This window comes from Aethalodelphis obliquidens, unplaced genomic scaffold, assembly GCF_003676395.1.
Source record: "Aethalodelphis obliquidens isolate GAN/ISIS:26980383/991018 unplaced genomic scaffold, ASM367639v1 scaffold47, whole genome shotgun sequence".
Taxonomy (NCBI): domain Eukaryota; kingdom Metazoa; phylum Chordata; class Mammalia; order Artiodactyla; family Delphinidae; genus Aethalodelphis; species Aethalodelphis obliquidens.
In genome coordinates this window covers 308,028-331,197 of record NW_020837991.1, presented here as the reverse complement: position 1 = coordinate 331,197, position 23,170 = coordinate 308,028, and the positions used below count along the sequence as shown (strand labels likewise).

General features: G+C 37.7%; 1 protein-coding gene and 1 pseudogene across 1 annotated transcript; one reads left to right on the top strand and one right to left on the bottom strand.

Annotated features, from left to right (window-relative positions):
• Positions 1 to 654: 654 nt before the first annotated feature.
• On the bottom strand, positions 655 to 1,880 carry LOC113607267 (DNA-directed RNA polymerases I, II, and III subunit RPABC4 pseudogene; annotated as a pseudogene).
• NIPA2 (NIPA magnesium transporter 2) lies at positions 1,851 to 22,845 on the top strand. The gene is made up of 6 exons (XM_027082451.1): positions 1,851 to 1,965; positions 6,761 to 6,991; positions 8,386 to 8,442; positions 15,673 to 15,763; positions 16,954 to 17,114; positions 20,693 to 22,845. Exons 2-6 carry the CDS (start codon positions 6,853 to 6,855, stop codon positions 21,325 to 21,327), a joined length of 1,083 nt encoding a protein of 360 aa, XP_026938252.1. The 5' UTR covers positions 1,851 to 1,965; positions 6,761 to 6,852; the 3' UTR covers positions 21,328 to 22,845.
• Positions 22,846 to 23,170: the final 325 nt, after the last annotated feature.

Below are 23,170 nucleotides of genomic sequence, written 5' to 3'. Positions count from 1 at the left end.
TTGCTTACAATATTTGGAATTCTTTCTGTAAATAGTTGGGTAGCCATTCTAAGTTTGTAAGCAGGAGAATGAGATGACAGAGATGTGTTTTACAGAGCAGTGTGGTAGCATGATGTTTTTAAACTGGATTAGGGTCAGAAGAGACATGGAGGTGCCAGGCCACATTTCAAAGGTAGAATCCATCTGGCATCCTTGGCCCTTGTATGCAGTTTGGGTAATGAAAATGGTGAAGCTGCAGTCAGAACATAAGGAGAGGCAGATTGGGTGTGAAGACAGTGGCCTACACTGAGTGCCTGGTTTGAGCTGCCCCTTGCTTGTATTCCAGCTCGGGGACTAAAAGGAGACTCCAGTGGGAAAGGCAAAAGGCTGAGGAGACCTGGATTCTAGTCCTGGGTCTCCTACCCACCAACTGCATGAGAAGTTACTTAACATCTCTGTGCCTGTTTTCTCATCATGAGGCTCTTATCACATTTCTTTTCAAGCTTTTTCGAAAATGAAATGTCAGGAGTGCTGTGACAAGTTTAAAGCTGTAAATGTACTTCAGTTAGTATAATTTTTAAAGTTAGCTAACTTTGGTGATTGATGATAAGTCATTTTGCAAAGCAAAATTTTTTGGTTTTTTTTTTTTTGGCCGTGCTGTGTGGCTTGTGGGGTCTTTCCCCTGCCAGGTATTGAACACAGGGCCATGGCAGGGAGAGCACCAAGTCCTAACCACTGGACCACCAGGGAACTTTGTTTTGGAACTCTAACTCCCAAGACAAATCTTAATTTAGGCCTTTTGTATAGGTGTTAGAATACTAGTCCATGTTTTCCTGTTCCTTAAATTATGTGTTCTCCACGTTTTAGAAGGAGGTAGACCAATTTCATAATTATTTTCTTGGAGCTATATTCATTTTATTTTTGACATAATTGCATTTAATGGAAGTTAACAGTATAAGTATTCATAGATATTGGTGAAATCAGTTGTGAAAATTAAGTGTGTTAAAGTTTAGAAAGAACAAGCTGAAAATTCTAAGAGTCTGAGTGTGTTTAAAATTTGAATAGTTTATTTTCAGAATTCTCCCTTAGCTGTGGAATTCTTAAGGACAGGAACTTCTGGTCATCTTTATAACTCCAATGCCTGGCACATCGTAGCTACTCAGTGTATGTTTCTTGAACAGATGGCCACATATAAATAAACAGTAACAGCCAGGGGTAGGGGATTGGGACCTTCCACCTGAGTCCCTTTAAGAGGTAACATGGGCAGGTTACTACCTGGAGCTCGTCATATCTGGTTTGGGAACCTAGAGGAAGTGAAACTTAGCAAGTTTTCTTTTTTAGCTGTCTTTAAACCTGGCCCTGCCTCATAGCTAATCCTTAAGAAATAAAAAATAATCTCTGTTTCAGGCTCTCTTGGCTATGATTGACCTTCAGTTACACAGAGTAGGAATAGAACATTACCAGGTCAGCGAATAGTGAAGCAACTATTCCTTTCAGGACATTCACACTGATGTCCTATTTTCTTTCCTTTTTTTTTTAATTGAACAAAAAGTAATATCTTTATATAAACTATTAATAGATCTCTAAATACAATATGGTTTTTAAAATGAAATTATGTATATATAGTTGTATTCATGAAGTACACTAATCAAAAGCTATACAACAACATTAACAGCAAATCCAAATACAAATGAAGATAGTCCTCAGAATTTCATGTCTCACCGAGCATCAAAAACCACCCATCTTTTAGTCCTTTTCTTGTGCATTATTCTGTATCCACATTCTCTGCCTCAGACTGGATCCCGTAATTTTATTTCATTTTCTGTGTGACATTCTCCACAGGTATATATCATTGGCTGCTGCTTTGGGGGTTGAACGTCCTTCTGTGTGTCCATTGTTGTCCCCACATAGTGCGGAGGAACTTCTCTGCACTTCCAAGCAGATTCCGACTTGCCGCTGTGTCCACGGACGTCCTGTTTTCAAACTGTAAGTGAAATGAGATGATTCATTTACTTAGTTTAGTGGCTGAAGGCTGCTTTATAACTTGATGGCATGTAACTTTTATGTTACTTCGCACCCTTCCCCACCCACGTACACATCATTGTAGTTCAGTAAGTGAACGAACAAGCACAACAAATAACCTTAATTCTAGAAAAGCTTATAAATCGTATTTGCCACTATAAATGAGTGCCTTTTGTGGAGAAACAACTACAAAGAACCAGTCATTGTCTTTAAGAAACTTAGAATTTATCTTTGAACATAGAACAGTAATTAAGAAATAAATTTTATGAAGCTGTCTGTAAATAAAATGAGTGCAAAGGAGAGAAAATGCCTGTGGGCTATAGCTACTCGAGAAGTCTTTGTAGCATAGCTTGAAGTGTGACCTGGCCTGGAGTGAAGAGCAGCCTCTAAGTAGTGGAAAGGAGGATGGGAGGGCTGTAGTGTGGCTGGGCACTGATGACTTGTCTCAAGGGAGCCATGATCCTGTGTTGGGAAATGAAGTGGGCACGAGGGGTACAGCTCTCCAAAGCCACATGCATAATAAATGATTGACCCAACTGCTCAAAAAAGGCCTTCTGTCTACTTTTGTGTGTTTGAAATTTTCCACAATAAGTCAATAGTAATAAAAAAAAAAGAGGGAAAAAGATTTTAAATAGCATCATGCAACTTTATGTAACAAGTGGAAAAAATTTATATGTAGACATAGTAAAGTTAAGAATAGTGAACTTTCAGTGATCTTTGGATAAAATGAGTAAGATTACATTATAAGGTATTGGTTTAATCACCTCTTCTTCACTTTGTTGGTTGGGGGTAGGGTGTGGATTCCCTCCCTTTGACACTGGACATGTGAGAGCAGTTTATTAGACAGCAGTTTATTAGTCACTTTTACTCATCGAGGAGGAGGACACCGCATACCACACAGGGCCACACGGGGGCTGCAGAGAAAGAACCAGGGAATGTGGAGGCAGGCTTTGTAGTGCAAGAGGTTGAGGGGCCCCTTGGTTCCTGCAGGAGGATGTGATTAGCTGGTTTTAATAATTCTGCAGTCTGTCAAGGCAGTGAAGCCCACTACTCAAGGATAAGCAGGAAATGTGCCTGGTGCCCATGATAAGTAGAGTTGTTTGGCTTCGGGACCTAGCCATGAAAGCAGAGTGGGGGAGGGCAGGAACTTGTGGTCAGGTCATCCCAGTTTTACCAGGTGTCAAGGCAGCACAATATATTGGGTCTTAATTTTAGACCTTACACCACTAACTCGCCTTTAGTGAAATTTAACATTAAGTGTTAGTAAATATTAGTAAATTAGTAGTTACACATTTGGCATTTGAAGGTCAGGTTTATATAATTAAAGTCTGAATTTGTATTTGTGAGGCTATCATTATACTGGGATTGGAATTACAGATAAACCTGACTTGTTTCTGGGTATCATCCTTGCAGATAACAAAGTTCCATCTTATTGATTCCAGAACATTCAGACTATAATTTGGCTTGTTCTGTTCAGACCTTCAAAAGGGAGATTTTTGAAGATTTAAGTAGTTACTTCCTCAGTAGAACTTGTATGAATCATAATTACGAACATTGTTCCATGAACGTAACGGTTGAAGGAAGAGGTTTCATTAAAGTTAGGTGACTCTTGCTCATTAGAAGGATATACCTGCCAAGTGGGCTGACGTGTTTGGTAGCCAGGTTTCTTTACTCCCATTTTCCAGCCGTTATTACTATTATCTTTGCATGTTCACTTGTATGTGGTACTATGACTTCCCAGTATACTTAGACAACTTTTTACAGTTCTTCAGTTTATAGTCTATAAAATAGTGGTTACATTTTAGGATGCTGATATGAGTGATGCAGTGGTTTTCTGTCCACTAATGACCACTCATGAATAGCCAACTTTATTTTTTAGGACCAATTATATGATTCCAAACATGTATTGAGACATGAGACTGCCAGATAGCTGAGTACACAGGATAAAAAAAGGTGACTCGTGCAGGAGCCCAGGAGCTGGCATTCTGCTGAGGGTGACTGGGCCATAAACGTGGATAAACCAGTTGTTCACGGTGTGGTGGGAACCTGTAAGCACTTGTTTTTGTTATAATTTTTTTTTTCTTTTGGTGATAGAGCAGTTTAATTATAGATTTGAAATTTATCTTTCATTTTTGTACTTTTACTTATTGATAAGAAGTAGAAGTAAAGGAATTGATTCAAACTAAGCCACCAGATTTGAAAAACTATAGCATATTTGCAGAGAGCTTCATTCCTTTGTGTTTAAGTATATTGTCAAATCTTTGGTATTCAATTACAGTAAGTACCGTTTTTAAGATGTTTTTTCATACCTGGAAGTTTAGTGTCAAAAGTTTTGTTTGTTTGTTTTGAGGTATAATTAACCTGTAATGCTATGTTAGTTCTGAGTGTACAACATAGTGATTTGATATTTCTCTGTGTTACAGAAATGATCACCATAATAAGCCTAGTTACCATCTATCACCATGCAAAGATATTACATTGTTATTGACTGTATTCCCCATAGTGTACCTTTCATCCCGGTTTCATTTATTTTGTAACTGGAAGTTTGTACCCCTTAATCTCCCTCACCTATTTCTCTTATCCCCCAACCCCCTGTTATAATCTGTCGCTTGTCTGTCTCCCCATTGAAGTGTAAAAGCTATTACCATTTTATCCAGAGAGCTTATCATAATGCTTAGTGCACATAGCATATGTTCAGTAAAAGCTGTTTGAGTGGTTGGATAAGGTAATTGAGGGGCTAGGTAGATAGGAAGTTAAGTTCCTTTTATGAAAAGCCTGAGTCCCATAACCTGAAGAATGGAAACATTTGGCTAGTTAGTGAGGGTTAATGACTAAGGATCCTGACTGAGTTGCAGATTAGTTCTGGGATTCAGTTGTTAAATTGTGGGACTAAAAATCTCAGGACGTACCAGAAAGTTGGACTGGCAGTTAGTTATAACCAATCATAAATCTTGCAGCTAAGTAAATGTTTTTACCTCCACTTTCTACACTTTGCTTTAGTTTGTTTGTCAGCAGAGTTCTGAGTTTTGGCTATTTGGAAAAAAAATTGCAGTCTTTGGTATGCCACTGCATCCTTTCTGGCCTTATGACTCAAGTCCTCTAGGTCCCATGGCCCTCATGTTCTCTAAAAAGTCCACCAGTACTATACATACACCCTGGCAAACATCTGTCTGTTAGAATCATCATCCTCTGCTCACAAAATAATGTGACATCTGCCTTCTCCTTACACACCCCCAAATAGGCTAAATAAGAAATAAATTACCAAATGCTTATGTCTACATAGATTTCTAAGAAGAAAATATATGAGTGAGAAAATTTTTTCTCTGTATAGATTATTCAAAAAGGACACATTTGTGAAATTGGTAAATGTATTTGCAGACTAGATTTGTATGTTTTTATGCCTGACTTTCATTCTGTAGAAGTTTTTTTTCTTTTTCTTTTTTGGTGAAACTAACTTTTAAAATATGTATTTATTATTTTTATTTATTTATTTATTTAACTTTTGGCCACACTGCACTGCATGCAGGATCTTAGTTCCCCGACCAGGGATTGAACCTGTACCCCCTGCAGTGGGAGCACAGAGTCATAACCACTGGACTGGCAGGGAAGTCCGTAGAAGGTTTTGTCTTAAAAGCAAAGTTTTGTTACTATGGACTATCCAGCTAAGACTGCAAACATTTTAAAAATATGAAACCACAGTTTATAAAATCAATTTAAATGTGGTTTTATTTTTAATTTTTTCCCCAGTTTTATTGTTATAGCTGATATGTAACACTGTATTAGTTTAAGGTGTACCAGATAATGTATATGTTACAAAATGATTACCACATTAAGTTTGGTTAACATTCATTACCACACAAGAGTTACACATTTTTTTTCTTGTGATGAGAACTTTTAAGATCTACTGCCTTAGCCACGTTCGAATATACAATATGGTATTATTAACTATGTTACTGTGCTGTACATTACATCCCCATGACTTATTTATCTTGTAACTGGAAGGTTGTACCTTTTAACCACCTTCACTCCTACCCCCTACCCCCTAACTCTGGGAGCTCTCTGTTTCTATTAGTTCAGTGTTTTTTTTTTTTTTTTTTTTAATTTTATTTATTTATTTATTTATTTATGGCTGTGTTGGGTCATCGTTTCTGTGCGTGGGCTTTCTCTAGTTGCGGCGAGCGGGGGCCACTCTTCATCGCGGTGCGCAGGCCTCTCACTGTCGCGGCCTCTCGTTGCGGAGCACAAGCTCCAGACGCGCAGGCTCAGTAGTTGTGGCTCACGGGCCTAGTTGCTCCGCGGCATGTGGGATCGTCCCAGATCAGGGCTCGAACCCGTGTCCCCCGCATTGGCAGGCAGATTCTCAACCACTGCGCCACCAGGGACGCCCTAGTTCAGTTTTTGTTTTGGTTTTTTTTTGGTCACACCGCATGGCATGTGGGATCTTAATTCCCCAACCAGGGATCAAACCCTCTCCCCCTGCAGTGGAAGTTTGGAGTCTTAACCACTGAACCGCTAGGGAAGTCCCTATGAGTTCAGTTTTTAAGTATGGTTTTATATCAAGATCCCATCTTTCGCCATAATTGGAAGAAATATAATTAGATTAGCACTAAATACAAATGGTAAATATATTGATGTTAATTAATAGTACCAATAGAAATGTTATTATTTTATGAAAAGAGAAAGAGTAAAATTTTGAATTGTATATGGTCATGCATCCTGTCATTCTGTGAAAAATCTCATTTTCTTTTGCATCATTTAGATTTGAAGACTGCATCATCCTGCCTCCAGCACCAGCAGTTTCTCTGTTCTTGATCAATGTGATTCACAGGAATTTTTAAAGTAACAAACGAAATGAGCCAGGGCCGTGGAAAATATGACTTTTATATTGGTCTGGGATTGGCTATGAGCTCCAGCATTTTCATTGGAGGGAGTTTCATTTTGAAAAAAAAAGGCCTTCTGCGACTTGCCAGAAAAGGCTCCATGAGAGCAGGTAGGTTATTTATGCCCTATGTGACTTTGAAATGACATCAGTGTATGCTTATGTACTTGGGTTCTTTGACTGTAGAAGACCATATCTTCATTCCTAGTGACTATATTTAAAACTTTGAACTGTGCAAGAGTTGTAAATGTTTATAGAGAATCATTTTTGTAATGAGAAAAATAAAAAGTAAGAAGTCAAAATAAGTTAACTACTCGCTCTTGGAGTTATTATCAAAGTGGGAGTAGGGACCAATGCCCAGTTAGCATCCAGCCTTTCCTTTAAATTTTGATATGACTGCAGAGAAGGAAATGAAGGTATGTGGATAGAATCAGAATCCTGTTGAAGGCTAGGATCTTTTGTCTATGATAGTAAAAGTTTAACTTTTCCTTAGACATTTTTTCTGATGATCTCCAATTGGCAGGAAGGAAAGAGAGGGCTTCCTAAGGTTGAAGTGTACTCAGTTGCGTGAAATTCTGATGGGTGGTGTAGGTTGATCCCCAGAAATTACTGATAAGTCACGAGACCCTGGGGGATGCCCAGTGTGATTGAACCCCCCTGACTTCGTCTGGTGCATCATAACAGCTCTCAGAATTATTTTGCATTCTGGTCATGTTCTGTCATTCAGCCTCTGCCCCAGTTCTGACCTCATAGGAAAACCTGCTTTGGCAGTAAAAAATGTTACCTCCTTCTTTTCTGTGCCATCTCTATGGCCAAACCTAATTAAACTCTCTTAAAACAATGGCCTCTATTAGATTTAGTGCAGAGGGGAGAAAGTATTGGCATATGCTGCTTGCACAAGTGTATCCTCATTCCTAAGGCAGGTACTCATTGCCCATATGGATACGCTTGTCGAGGGGTTCATTCACTTTGGCTTTTTCTTTTGAACAACGGCTTAAGTACTGATTGCTTTCGGATCTTATTAGTTTAGACTGGAGGAAAGTCAAGTGAAAAGGCAGCATGAGCATCCTGGAAGCCCCACACTGTGAGCAGTGCTCAGTCTTTTTATGTCTGGTCAATATAGGACCCCTTTCTCCAAGGTTACTACCTCATAAGTGGGGCTCACCCACACCTAAGTGGCTTGTCCACTATCTGATTCATTTGAAGTTGGGCTACTTCTTATAGGTTCAGTTTCTTTATTTATTGAAACTGAGTTCACAAAACAAAAGAATGAAGTATGAACTGAATATGTGTCACTCACATTCACATGATCCTCACATTCCCTTTTCTAAGATAATCATAAAAATATTATCTAAGAAATCCCGTATGTAATCATGATGAAACCTTTATTCAATGTAGTAATAATTAGCAAATGATATTTTAAAATCTGTCATTACTAATAGTTGTCATAAATTTATTGAAGTCTGGCACTTTTCCAAAGAGGTGAAATATGTTTTCATTCACAGGTCAAGGTGGCCATGCATATCTTAAAGAATGGTTGTGGTGGGCTGGACTGCTATCAAGTATGTATAGAGGACTTTTCAAGAAAATATTATAGCTGTATATTGAAATATTTACATATACTATTACAGCCTCATATTACCAGCAGTTTTAAAACTTTAAATAAATTCTGTTTTTGTAAATGAACAAAACACAAAATATGTAAAAGTTAAGCCTGTAAAAGTCATTTTGCAGTTTAATAGCTTATTTAATTTGAATGAGAAGACATTTACTTGGTTAAAACATGTCTGATATATATATATGTATTTTTAAAAATTATGCTCAGTTTAAAAAGGTAATTTTGAAAGTGAAAGATCATAGAACACATCCTGTTTTTAATTCCTGTTCCTCCATTAATTTTCATTCTAAATTGGAAATGAGATATGCATTTGAGAAGACTGTCCATGCTTATTTTGATGATTACCTTTTAAAGGGTACATGGAAAAAGTGATCCTTAAGACACTAAGCCTTCAAAGTATTCAAGATTAAATTATGTAAACTTTTTTCTAAGTTTAAGGGCAGTTGAAATAAGAAAGTGACTGATTTGACTATTCATTCAGCAAATATTTCTTGATCAGTTTTTGTATGCCAGTTGTTCTAGGTGCTGGAGATACAGCAAACAGAATACACAAACAAAAAAATTCTTAACCACATGAGACTTTACATTCTACATGGACAACAAAATAAACAAGATAAAATGTGTATTAGTGATAAATGTTAACACTTGCTAGGAGTAAAGTAGGGAAGGGATGTAATAAAGTGAAGGAAGGATAGGTTTAGATTTTAGTTAGGGGGCCAGGGCAGCCCTCCCTGGAAAGATAATATTTGAGTAAAAGACATAAAGGAATTGAGGAAGCTGGCCATATGGATATTTGGGGGAAGAACATTTTAAGCAGGAGGAAGTAATAAATATGAAGGCCACGAGGCAGGACCATGCCTGGCCTTTTAAAGTGTGGTAGGCAGAATCCAAGATAGCCCACAAAGATCCTCATCCCCTGGTGGTCACATCTTTCTATGATCCCCTTTCACACTGAATTAGTGCTGACCTGGTGTGATCAAAGAATACAACGGAATTGATGATGTGACTGAGTTATCAGAGGCGTTAAGGTTTGCCTTGATGATTGTATTGGTCATTCTGAAGCCAGCTGCTGTGCTGGGGGACAGTCAGGCAGCCTGAGGAGAGGTCCCCATGCTATAACCAGTTACTGACTTACCAGTCATGTGAGTAAGTTATCTTGGAACTGGGTCCTCCAGATTGTAGCAAGGTACAGGTTGCAGATCGTATCTTGACTGCAACCTCTTGAAAAACCCTGAGTGGGAAGTACCTACTGATCAACAGAAACTATGAGAAACCGTTAAGTCTTGACCAACAGAAAACATGGCTTTTGTTGTTTTAAGCTGCCAGTTTTGGGGGGTGCTTTGTTATACAGTACTGGATTACTAAAACCTCAGGAAACATTAAAGAGGCAAGAATAGTAAGGGAGTGGATGTGCAGGGAAGCAGTAGGGGTAAGTTTAGAGAAGTAATAAGGGCCTAGATCATGTGGGGCTTTGTAGGTTATAGAAAGGACTTTGACTTTTATGTTTGATGGGGAGTCATTGGAGGCTTGAGTGAAGAGGTAACCTGATCGGACTCAGGTTTTAATAGGAACTCTCAGGCTGCTGTGTTGAGGCACAGACTGCATAGGTGCAAAAGCAGAGAAACCAGGTGAGAAGCTATTGAAATAATTAGGTAAGAGGTTGTGATGGCATGGACCCAGAGTAACAGCAGTGAGTATGGTGAGAAGTGGTAGAATTTCTGGATGTGTTTTGAAGCTAAAACTAATAAGATTTGCTGAAAATAAGTTAAAAGTCTGGACAGGATATAAAAAACCATCCTCTTAAAAGCATTAAAGAGCTAACATGTTAGTGAAGAATTAGCTAGCCTAGATCAGGGAAAAGCATAGAGCTCAGGATAAGCTGGAGATACTTCTGCCCTAGAGGTAATCGCAGACTCCAGAGCAGGCAGTTGAAAGAGAGAACTTGTGAACTGGACTAATAAGGATCAGTTAGGTGATGCCACTTGGGGAGTCTGGGTGGTGGATATATAGCTGTCATTTATATTTTATTCTGTTTTTCTGAATATTTGAAGTGTTGCATTATTCTTTAAACTTTTGAAAAGAAAATCTTTTAAAATGGGTAGTATATTTAAATCCAGATATATCAATAACTACTGTACACGAAATGCCCCAGTTAAAAGGCAAAGATTATTCTACTGGAATTATAAAAACAAATAACAAACAAAAACAACTACATGCCTTTTACAAGGTCCACTGTAAAACATGAGATACAGAACGGCTGAAAGGGAAGGATGGGAAAACTTGCCTGAAAAAAGTTGAGATTTCTGTTATTGATATTAGAAAAAGTATAATTCAAAGCAAAAAACAATACTAGAGACAGAGGACTATTTCTTAAGACAAAGGGTTCAACTCAGGAAGTTTAACAGTTCTAATTTTATTTAATAATATGGCCTTATATACAAAGCAGCAGTTGACAGAATAGCAAGGAGAAATAGACAAATCCAAAATCATACAGTGAGATTTTAATGTAACACTGAGCAGTTGATGGGGAAAGCAGAGTAAAATCTTAAGGTGATAGAAAATTTGAACAGCAGATTTAACACACTTAAGTCACTGAACTCAGCAACTTAAGATCTACATTCTTTTTAAGTGCATGGAATATTGATGCACATGGACTGTTTGCAGGACCATAAAGCCAGTCTTTAATTTTTCAAAGGATTTGATGAAGTCTTTTCACAGATCATTATATTAGAAATAGTAACAAAAAGATATCGTGAAAAACACGTGTGGAAACTTAAGAAATATGCTTTATGTAACCCATGGTTCAAAGAAGTCAGAATGGAAATTAAAAAATATTTTTAAAATATGTTTAATTTAGAAAATACTTCAATATGTTGATACAAAGTACAGAATATCATAATTTGTGGAATATAACTGAAGTAATTAGAGTAAAGTTTATGGTTTCAAATAAATATAATTGAAAATGAGAAAGGTGAGGCATCTATTTCAAGAAAATAGAAAAAGAATGGCAGAATAAATCCCAAAATGTAGAAGGAAATAAAGAGAAAAGCTGAAATTATTTAAATAGAAAACAGGGCATTAAAGCAAACATTTGGGTCTGTGATCAGGATAATGAACTTGGTAAACCTTGAAACTGATCAAGAAAAGGAGAAGGTAGAATAGCTAGGTGATGTAATTAGGGTTTTCTAGGTATTAACAGGATGTTACGAAAAATTTATTCCAGTTGATAAAAAAACGTAGACAGAATATCTTGAAAAGTAAAATTTATCAACACTCATGAGGAAATAGAAAACTGGAATATACTCCTCTAACTTAACACAGTTGAATCTATAATTTTAAAACCTATGCATATGGGACTTCCCTGGTGGTCCAGTGGTAAAGAATCCGCCTTCCAAAGCAGGGGATGTGGGTTTGATCCCTGGTCAGGGAACTAAGATCCCACATGCCACAGGGCAACTAAGCCTGTGCACCTCAACTACTGAGCCTGCACGCCTCAACTAGGGAGCCTGCGTGCCACGACTATAGAACCCACATGCCACAGCTAGAGAGAAAACCTGCACGTCACAACTAGAGAGCCCACGCACCGCAATGAAAGATCCCACATGCCACAACTAAGACCAAACGCAGCCAAAAAAAATACCTTTGCATATACTAAACCTTGGGCCCAGGTGGTTTCATTGGTAAATTTTTCAGTCATTGAAAGAAGAAATAATTGTAGTCTTGAGAAATTTCCTAATAATAGAAAAAGCAGTATATATTCCTTCACTCTTCTTAAAAAGCTAGCATAATTCTAATGCCAAAAGCTGATTAGGACAGGATAAGAAAGGAAAAATCAAGTCTAGTCTCATTCACGAACATATATGTAAAAATTACAAATAAAATGGTATAGCATGAACAAGTTAGATTTATTCTGTTGATGCAAAGTTGGCATAATACTGGAAAACCAATCACTATAATTTACCATGTTAAATTGAAGGAGAAAACTTATTTCAGAAAAATTCAGCTATTCATGACTATAAAGAAACCACTTCAAATTAATAATTTAAGTGAATTTCCTTAATATGATATAGGATTTCTAAGACCAAAAAAAGCCAAAACCAAAAAAAAAAAAAAATGCTAACAAAAGAAAGCCAAAACCAACAATTGCCCAGTAAACGCAAAAATGGGGAAATATTGAAGACTTAACTTTTTGGAACTGGGAACAAGCAAATAACCTCTCATCACTTTTTCAATATTTTACTGGAATTTCTAGCCAATGCAGAAAGTCAAGGGGAGAAAATAGGATTAGAAAGGAACATATAAACTGTTGTTATTTGCTGATTATATGATTGTGGGTATAAGAATTCCAAAGAACATACAGATGAGTTATAAAATTAAAATTTAGCAAGGTTGTTGGATACAAAGTTAGTATACAAAACTTAGCTGTGTTTCTATATATCAGCAACAATTAGAAAATGAAATGTTAAAATGTTACCATCAGCATATAATTTTAAGAAACAGGAATTAGTTATAAATTTAACAAAAGATGGTAAAGATTCCCACAGAGGAAATGAAAACATTACTGAGACGAATAGTAGAGGGATATGTCATTTTCATGGATTGAAAGATTCAACAATATAACAATAGTTTTGTATTTGTATTCAACAAATACAACAATAGTTGTAATTGTAAAATTGTCATTTCTCTCCATGCTCATATATGGATTAATGCTATTCCATTTGAAACTAGGTTGTTAGGTGGTACATGATAATTGATTTTAAATTATGTGTGGAAATACAGAAGTCTAAGAAAAGCAAAGATACTCTTTAAGAAGAAAAGGTGAAAGGACTTGTTCTATTGGATATCAAGACTTAATGAAGTTACACTAATTAAGTCAGGATGGTATTATAACAAGATAGATACATGAGCCAATAGAATAGGTCCATGGGCAGTATATTTATGACAGAGGTGGTATTGATATAGGGAAGGGTACTTTTCAGTAAATATTGCTGTAACAATCCATCTGGAAAAGAAAATAGGGTTCCTACTTCACTCTGTATAAAGATCAACTCCAGGTGGTTTATAAGCTTAAATGTGAAAGCAGAACACTAAAGGATTTAGAGGATAAAGAATTTTGAGACAGATTTCTTGTACAAGTTGTATGAAGCACTAACCATAAAGGAAGATATTTTAAAATTTGACATTGAAATTAAGAACTTTTTAAAAAAAATAAATTTATTTATTTATTTTTGGCTGCGTTGGGTCTTCGTTGCTGTGCGCAGGCTTTCTCTAGTTGCGGCAAGCGGGGGCTGCTCTTCATTGTGGTGCACAGGCTTCTCGTTGCGGTGGCTTCTCTTGTGGAGCACAGGCTCTAGGCGAGTGGGCTTCAGTCGTTGTGGCACGTGGGCTGAGTAGTTGGGGCGTGCGAGCTCAGTAGTCAGGGTGCATGGGCTTAGTTGCTCCATGGCATGGGGAATCTTCCTGGACCAGGGCTTTGAACCCGTGTCCCCTGCACTGGCAGGTGGATTCTTAACCACTGCGCCACCAGGGAAGCCCCAAGATCTTTTTTCTTTTCTTTTTTTAAAATAAATTTATTTTATTATTTTATTTTTTGGCTGTGTTTGGTTTTTGTTGCTGTGTGCAGGCTTTTCTCTGGTTGTGGTGAGCGGGGGCTACTCTTCGTTGCAGTGCGCAGGCTTCTCATTGTGGTGGCTTCTCTTGTTGCGGAGCATGGGCTCTAGGCGCGTGGGCTTCAGTAGTTGTGGTGCGTGGGCTTCAGTAGTTGTGGCACACGGGCTCTAGAGCGCAGGCTCAGCAGTTGTGGCACACGGGCTTAGTTGCTCCACGGCATGTGGGATCTTCCCAGACCAGGGCTCGAACCCGTGTCCGCTGGATTGGCAGGTGGATTCTTAACCACTGTGCCACCAGGGAAGCCCCCAAGAACTTTTTTGATTACAAGAGTTTAAGAGAATAAAAAAAAGCAGGTCATGGTATTAAAAAAAAATGCTTTTAACCAACAAAAGATTTGTGTTCAAAATATATAAAGAATTACCTAGAATCAATAAGAGAAAACAAATAGCTTAATAGACAGAGAAAAACCTTGAACAGCTACTTCACTAAAAGATTTCACTTGGCCAATAAATATGAAAAGGGAAAATGCAAATTGAAAGCATAATAAAATAATCCCATTTCCCATTAACAGATTAGCCAACTTTAAAATCTGACAATACTAAATGTTGGGGAGAGTGAGAGACAAAGGATATTTGGCATAACCATTTTGAAAATAGTAGCCAAGAGTGATTGTTTTATGAGATCACATGTCCCTCTCCTGCTAAAATTCCCCAGTGGCTTTTCAGCTCAGTTAAAATCCATTGTGAGACTCTCCCTGGCTTCTCTCCCCCTGGCTCGCTTTGCTGGAGCCACCCTGGCTTCCTTGCTGTTCAGACATGCCAGACATTGTCTTGAGTCAAAGTTCTGTACTTGCTCTTCTCCCTGCTTGGGATGTCTCTCCCCCTTCCCCGTACCCATAGCTGCTGGTAAATCCCTCACTCCATACCAGATTGGTCAGAATTACCTATCAGAGCATCTTTGCCTGGCACCATGTCCTGCCCGTCACCAGCTCTCCATTCCTTTCCCTTGCTTTGTTTTCTTCATAGCACACTTAAATACTTGACATACGTGTTTTGTCTGTTTTCCCTCACTAAAATGTAACTCTTAGGAGGGTGGTATCTTTATTTTGCTCCCTGATGTATTTCCTGATGCTAGAACAGCATCTGGCACATAGTAGGAACCTAAGAATACCTTTTGAATGTAAGAGTTGGGTTTTAAAAAAGAAAAGAGCTAGTGAAAAAGACTTGGGAGAAGTGCTTTCATATCATTTTTAGCTGATTTGTGTTTGTTGTCATAGGATGTAAATATCTATTAAAATTTTTAATTTAAAAAACACCTATATAAACATAAATTAGATGTCTTCCATTGAAATTATAGATTTGTATTGTTTCTAATGGGTTTGAACTCTATTCTAATGTTGCTAATTTACAGGAGAACCCTTGTGAATAGATGGAAGAAAATACAGAAATTACTAGATATGATTGAAATAGTATGTTAAAAAATAAATGTAAATGAAATGCAGGCATTTCCGTTTTGACTAGATATGTTCCTATCTGAGAGTTTTCTCTTGTTGTCTGTCTCCAAGTGGGAGCTGGCGAGGTGGCCAACTTTGCTGCGTATGCCTTTGCACCAGCCACCCTAGTGACTCCGTTAGGGGCACTCAGTGTCCTAGTGAGGTAAGGACCCTACTCATCACATGTAGAAACAACAGCTAGGGTTTCAGCCTTCAGCCTGTGAAGTTTTCAGTACCATCTAACCACACATGGTCTGCATAATTTATGTTTAAGCAACGTGGAGAACTTTTTATGCTGCGTAGTAATTTGCTTTTGAAATGTTACCCTCTGTGTGGAGGCAAGCTATCAAGTTGTGGGAGAAGATCTTTTATTCTTTGTCTTGCTTGTGTTCAAAGTCAGCACTAGTTCTACTTTAATTTCAGTTTTTTAAAACTCCAAGTTGCACTTGTTACAATATTTATCATTTGATACATGTATACTTTGGTAGGTGGTGGTTGGTGATGAATAGATTTCTGTACCTTCTACAGAAAATCATTGATTGGGGCATGGTTGAAGACTGGCCCAGGATCCTTGTTTGGAAGGAGCAGTACAAGACTTGTCCTGTTTCTGTTATTTTAATCATTAGCCCAAACAGCTAAGCCCATATTGAAGTCTGGATTTTGGCTACTATTCCCAAAGTTGGTTGGTTGATAGGTATTTTTATTTTTAAAGATAGTACTTTATAAATCAATGTAGTATGCAAATTATATAATTTTCAAGATACTATATATTATACATAATATATAAAGATATAAGATGTTATGTATTATATATAATAAATAAAGATATATTATGGCATGTGTCTTTTATCCTTAATTTTTGTCTATTATGCCATTATTATATTTATAGGTTTATATTTTTTAAAGATTTTGATAAAACTAGTTATAAATTATTAAAACTTGATAATATAATAGGCAAATTACATAGAATTAAATGAAAATGTACAAAGGATGCATCAACCAGTAGGGATAAATTAAAGTTGAGCAAATATTAAGCATTGGTTTGGACATAGATTCTTAAATAGAATATACATTTGTACCATAGCTCTGTTAATTATAAATTTCACATTGATGTACTACAGTAGAAAGATGGTAACTATACTGGTTTAGTGTATGATGAAACAGGTGGTTCCCAGAAACTTTCGTTTTATGATTGAATTTGCATTTTCTTTACTTTGGCTGAAAGCCAGAATCTTTATAAGCTCACAGTGTTTTAGTTTGAGTTCATTAGTTTAAATTCTGAGTTGTGTTGATATTTAAAAATGAGAAAAGTAGCTGATTATTTTAATATTCTCCACCTTCTCCCCATTTTAGTGCTATTCTTTCTTCATACTTTCTAAATGAAAGACTTAACCTTCATGGAAAAATTGGATGTTTGCTAAGTATTCTGGGATCTACAGTTATGGTTATTCATGCTCCAAAAGAAGAGGAGATTGAGACTTTAAATGAAATGTCTCACAAGCTAGGAGATCCAGGTAAAAAAAAAGAAAAGCTTTATTGGTCTTACTGTATTTTACTTTTCAACATAGTTTTTATTGAATCAAAATTTTATGTGCATATGAAGAGGCCAGTTGTCCTACAAGGCTTATCAGGGAAATTGCAGTCATTTTCTTCCCCTGGCAGCCCCTCCGCCCTTGTTTCTTTTGTTCTTTAACTTGGTATCTCTAAATCAGGGGTCCCCAACCCCCAGGCCGCCGACTGGTACCGGGCCGAGGCCTGTTAGGAACTGGGCCGCCCGGTAGGAGGTGAGCAGCAAATGAGCAAAGCTTCACCTGCCCCTGCCGCCGCCCATCGCTCGCATTACTGCCTGAACCATCCCCCACCCCCACCACCAGTCTTCCACAAAACCAGCCTCTGGTGCCAAAAGGGTCGGGGCTGATGCTCTAAATAACATGCTATATTGCTACTACCTCCTTGCCTTTAGGCATTATTATATCTATTACCAGTTGTATCTATTTAGTTTTGTTTAAATGATTTGTTTTACATTATTGTCACTACATAACTTTTATTCTCAGCTTGGACATACAGTACATTATGATTACTTTTCCCTTCCTTTCTTGTGACTTCTGATTTTCCTGAACTAATAATGATCTTATTTGCTTAGTTTTCTACAAATTTATCAGTCCATTCTGAAATTTTTCCCCTGTGATCTAATTCTACTCTCAGTAATTTCAGACATATTTGGTGTTCCTGCAGTGTCATCTCTTATGGAACTCTCTCTCTAAGAGCCTTGTTTGGCCTCAATTTAGACTGATGTCTTGAGGCCACTAGCAGAGTCAACATCCTGGGTTCCTTCACCAGCATCCTGGGGGATCCCTTTCACTTTTGTTTTTTCGTGGATCTCTTATCTCCCAAATCCTGGGTTTGCACCCTCATTTTGCTGGAGCCACTCTTGTAGGAGACAAGAGAGGCACACAAGAGAGACTTTTTGAGACCCTGCATATATCAAGATGTCTTTAATCTACCATGACCTTATTATCTTCTCACTTCCAGTATTGCTGCTGAGAAATCAAACACAATTGATTTTTTTTTTTATTTTTGGTTACCTGACCAGGGATTGAACCTGGGTCCTTGGCAGTGAAAGCGTGGAGTCCTAACCACTGGACCGCCTGGGAATTCCTGATTCTTTATCTTTTATATGAGACTGATCTTTGGAAACATGTAGGGATGTCCTCTTTGCCCTCATTGTCTGACATTTCCCAGTAATGTGCCTAGATGCGGGTTAATTTTTATCCATTGTGTTAGGTACTTGATGTATCTTTTTTAATTTAAAAAATCATGCCTTACGCTAGAAGCAATTGAAGTACTTCTTTGATACTCTTCTTTTTGTGAAATTCTTCTTATTCTTCTTGTTGATTGGACCTCCTGAACTAGACCATCAATTTTCTTACATATTTTTTCCCCATTTTGCCTTTTTACTGTCTTTTGGGGAGATTTCCTCAAATCTTCCAACCCTTCTTTTGAGTTTTTAGTTCTGCTATTGTATTTTTAATTCCAAGAGCTTGGCTTTGTACTTTGATTCCTTTTTTTTTTTTCTTTTTTGGTGGCAAAAAACACATAACAAATTCACCCTCCCAACCAGTTTCCAGATGTACAGTACAGTATTGTCAGCCACATGCATGGTATGGTGCATCAGGTCCCTGGAGAGTCCTAGGTATTTTAAAGTCTTTATCCGAAAACTTTAATATTTGTGGGCCTCTTTCTATGGTCTGTTTTTTCTTTTGTTTTCAGTCATTTAGTTTTGTCTTTGGACAGTTTCAGTTGAATGCTGGCCATAGTGTATTAAAAAGTGTAAAGGCTCTAAGTGATGTTTTCTTCCTTCAGAGAGAATTTAAATTTCTTTGGGTAGGCAGATAAGAGTAAGCAGATGACCTTCAACCTGTAAGCTGGGGCTAGTTTTTTTCCATTTTGCCATTATTCTTGGTCAGAGCCCTTCTGGCTCCCAACTGATAGGCTAGGACTCTCCAGCTTGGTGAGCTGTGGATTGCCAGTGTCTTGTCTCGGCAGCCCCAAGACAAGGCGGGCCTCTCTGCTTAGTCCTTTGGCCTCCTCACCAGGCTGTCCACTTGGCCCCTCTGACGAGGCGTGTACAGCTCTGTGCCCACAGACACCACACAGAAAATTCGCGTGCGCCTCTTCAGTTCCCTCCTTTCTGCAATCTTGGCCTGTTTTGTCCCAGCTACTTAGCCTAAAATTCTCACTTTTTCTTTTTTTTTACCTCCTCTGCTGAAACATCCATAAGCCCAGGTTACCACTCTCTGCTGGCCTTCGTGCCTATCCTCGACTCCTGCTCTAGGTTTGGTGTTTGCCCTGAGGGAACAAGCAGAGGTGTTGGTGCAACCTCAGAGTACTTTCTCTCCAGATTTTGACTGCTTTGATTCCTCTCATATTTCATCTTTGTCTGAGGAAATTAATGGTAGTTTTTATTGATTTGGGGGGGATGGTAATTTGTCTAATTTGAAGTTTCCTTCTAGACAGAATTAGAGGAGTAAAAAGGTTAAATTTCCTCATCTTAAAATGCAGATGACAGCGTCTGTACTGCAGGGTAATTGTCAGTTGAATGAGTTAATTGGTGCAAATTGCTGAGACAAGTGCCTGGCCCATGGTGCTACACAATCATTACTATTATCATGCTGGGTTCAATTCTCCATATCCAACCTGAACCCTGACAGTTATTTTCATGTTCTCTTACTGATTTGTTTTTTACCCCAGTGGTTGTCCCTAGATATTTTAAAAATTTACTCATTTTAGACAAATGTTGTTTAGCATCTATAAATCGTTGAGCATTCAAGGTCATCTCATGATTTCTCTCCACTAGTTTCTGATTCTGTCTTTGGAGTTAGAGCACCCCAGTGGGTGGGAAGTAGTACAATATTCTAGGATAGACAGCTGTGAATCAGTCTGATGCCGTTTTCTGTAAGTTTGACCCTTTAACAACACAAGGGTTAGGAGCACCCGAGAAAACCCACTTATAGTCCATCCTCCACACCTGAGGTTCCACAGCCACAGACTCAGCCCTCAGATTGTGTAGGACAGCAGTATGTATTAGAAAAAAAAATCCACATATAATTGGATCCACGCAGCTCAATCCCATGTTGATCAAGGGATATCTGTATAATTATGAGGCCTAAGATGCTACTTTAAAAATGTTACATGTTGGGCTTCCCTGGTGGCGCAGTAGTTGAGAGTCCGCCTGCCGATGCAGGGGACACGGGTTCGTGCCCCGGTCCGGGAGGATCCCACATGCCGCGGAGCGGCTGGGCCCGTGAGCCATGGCCGCTGAGCCTGCGTGTCCGGAGCCTGTGCTCCGCAATGGGAGAGGCCACCACAACAGTGAGAGGCCTGCGTACCGCAAAAAAAAAAAAAAAAAAAGTTACATGTATAATAATTTGTGAATATGAAGCATAGTTTAATCTTCCAGTGTGTACTTCTAACTAAATTTTTATGAATATGCTTTTTTGCTGGGGCAGCAAAAGAAAGCTGATTTTTATGTTAAGGCCACTTCTTTCTCCTTCCTATTGAGGACTTAAATATTTGACTTTGCCTCCTCCAGGTTTTGTGGTCTTTGCAACACTTGTGGTCATTGTGTCCTTGATATTAATCTTTGTGGTGGGACCTCGCCATGGACAGACAAACATTCTTGTGTATATCACAATCTGCTCTGTAATTGGAGCATTTTCAGTCTCCTGTGTTAAGGGCCTGGGCATTGCTATCAAAGAGCTGTTTGCTGGAAAGCCTGTGCTGCGACATCCCCTGGCCTGGATTCTGCTGCTGAGCCTTATAGTCTGTGTGAGCACACAGATTAATTACCTGAACAGGGCCCTGGACATATTCAACACTTCCATCGTGACTCCAATATATTATGTATTCTTTACAACATCGGTTTTAACTTGCTCAGCTATTCTTTTTAAGGAGTGGCAAGATATGCCTGTTGATGATGTCATTGGTACTCTGAGTGGCTTCTTTACAATCATTGTGGGAATATTCTTATTGCATGCCTTTAAAGACGTCAACTTTAGTCTCGCAAGTCTGCCTGTGTCTTTTCGGAAAGATGAAAAAGTAATGAATGGCAGTCTCTGTAATATGTATGAAGTTCTTAATAATAATGAAGAGAGCTTAACCTGTGGAACTGAACAACACACTGCTGAAAATATCTCCCGAAGAAATGGAAATCTGACAGCTTTTTAATAAGAAAGATGTAATTAAAAGGTTAATCTATAATTGTGTTATAAAGTGAACTTGAGTATCAGAATGTGTCTGAAAAAGCATTGTTCTCAAATAATGTTCTCTAGAGACAATCTTTTTTAAGGTTTCACTAATCTGGACCAAGAAATTACTTTTCTTATATTTAAATGATGGTAGCTCACTAAAATGACCTCAGTACATGGCCACTTTCTTTTAACATTGTATTATTATAGAGGTATTTTAAATTTTCCTTCACCAAAATCTAAATGACTAATGACAGTTTTAAGTCTATAAAAATGCTTTATTTTTTCATTGGTGATGAAACTCTGAAATGTATATTTGTCATGCCCACTCTATCAATTCTTGACCATTTTAAGGCTTTTTGATTTAAAAAAACAAATTAACTCAATACCTTATCCTGTAATTTACCTTACCTGTAAAAATGACTCCCGTTTGATGAATTATTTTAATTTTGAAATGTTAATTTAAGAGACTCCTAGATTATTAAATGAAGGAAACTCTTTTACAACAAAAACAAAAAAGGTAGGAAATCACCACACTGAAATACTTCTCAGGCAGTGAGTTGTCACCGTGAACATCTGATGGCCTTCCTAGATGACACCTTGTTAATAAACCAGCGTACCCTTTGTCGGACTACAGCCTGGCTGGTTTTATTCTTCAGTTACTCAGTAATCCCTTGATGCCTGGAACCTTGATTACCATTTTTACATCAGCTCTTGTACTTTTCCATATATTTTCATAAGGAGTTATATTGTCATTTAGCTCTTCTAACAACTCTGGGAAATGAAGTCAGAAGACTAGGGTAATTTCTTAAATTTAGCTCATATTGAAATAAAAAGACAAATTGAAACGAAGTTCTTTTCTAAGTCTGAATGCTCAGAATAAACAGGATATTTGTAAAATATGGTTTCCTTGTACCACATATTTTACTTTGCTTTGTTTGGACCACTATATATTTTGGTTTTTTAAAAAATGTCCATAAAAAAAAGTTTACAGAAAACTTCAAAAATATGCAAAAAAGGTAGAGTACTATAATTAATTCTATGCAGCTTCAAAACCTGTCACTGATTGATTGGCCTCAAAAATACTGACAACTAATTTGGGTCAGTATCTGGGTTGGGCTTGTTTCCATTCTGCTGCTCCTGCCCAAGGCCCCACAGCTTGGCCCACTGTGTAAGTAGGCACCACAGGAGCCTCACTGTTCACTGGCTTTATCAGGGCAAAGCTGACAGTTTTCAAGTTTCATGAAATAAATTCCATTTTCCCAGTATTGTATCATTGACCCTCTAAGGAGCCTTTGTAGACATTTTTTTCTAACTGCCTCTCTCCATGTAATTTTAACACCACAGATATAACTCTATATTTGTTTATGTACTGCATCTATATCTGTGCTTTGTATACAATAGATAAAAACCAATTTTCACTCCCTTGGGTGTGATATTGCCCTCATTGAGAATGCACAGGTTATTAGTAATAAATTCTTAATTATTTAACATCTTACAGCACTTGAAATTTTTATTTGGTTATTAAGTCTTATAAAACTCAGTAGTGTAAATTATTTAAATTTACTCATTAAACTTAAGTTTTCATCATATTCTATACTTTATTACAGGGTGAGCACAGCTGCTACCTCTTAATCTGCAGCAGAATGCTGGCCCCAGGGTTATTATTTCACATTACAGTTATGTTTTATGTAACTCAAGGTTAAACAGTACAACAGAATAGTTCACAGACTATATTTGGTGCCATGGATGATGCACCTGGACTTTTTGGTATTAACGTTTTTAAAGCCATATGGAAGCTTTACTATCAATCATGATCTTGT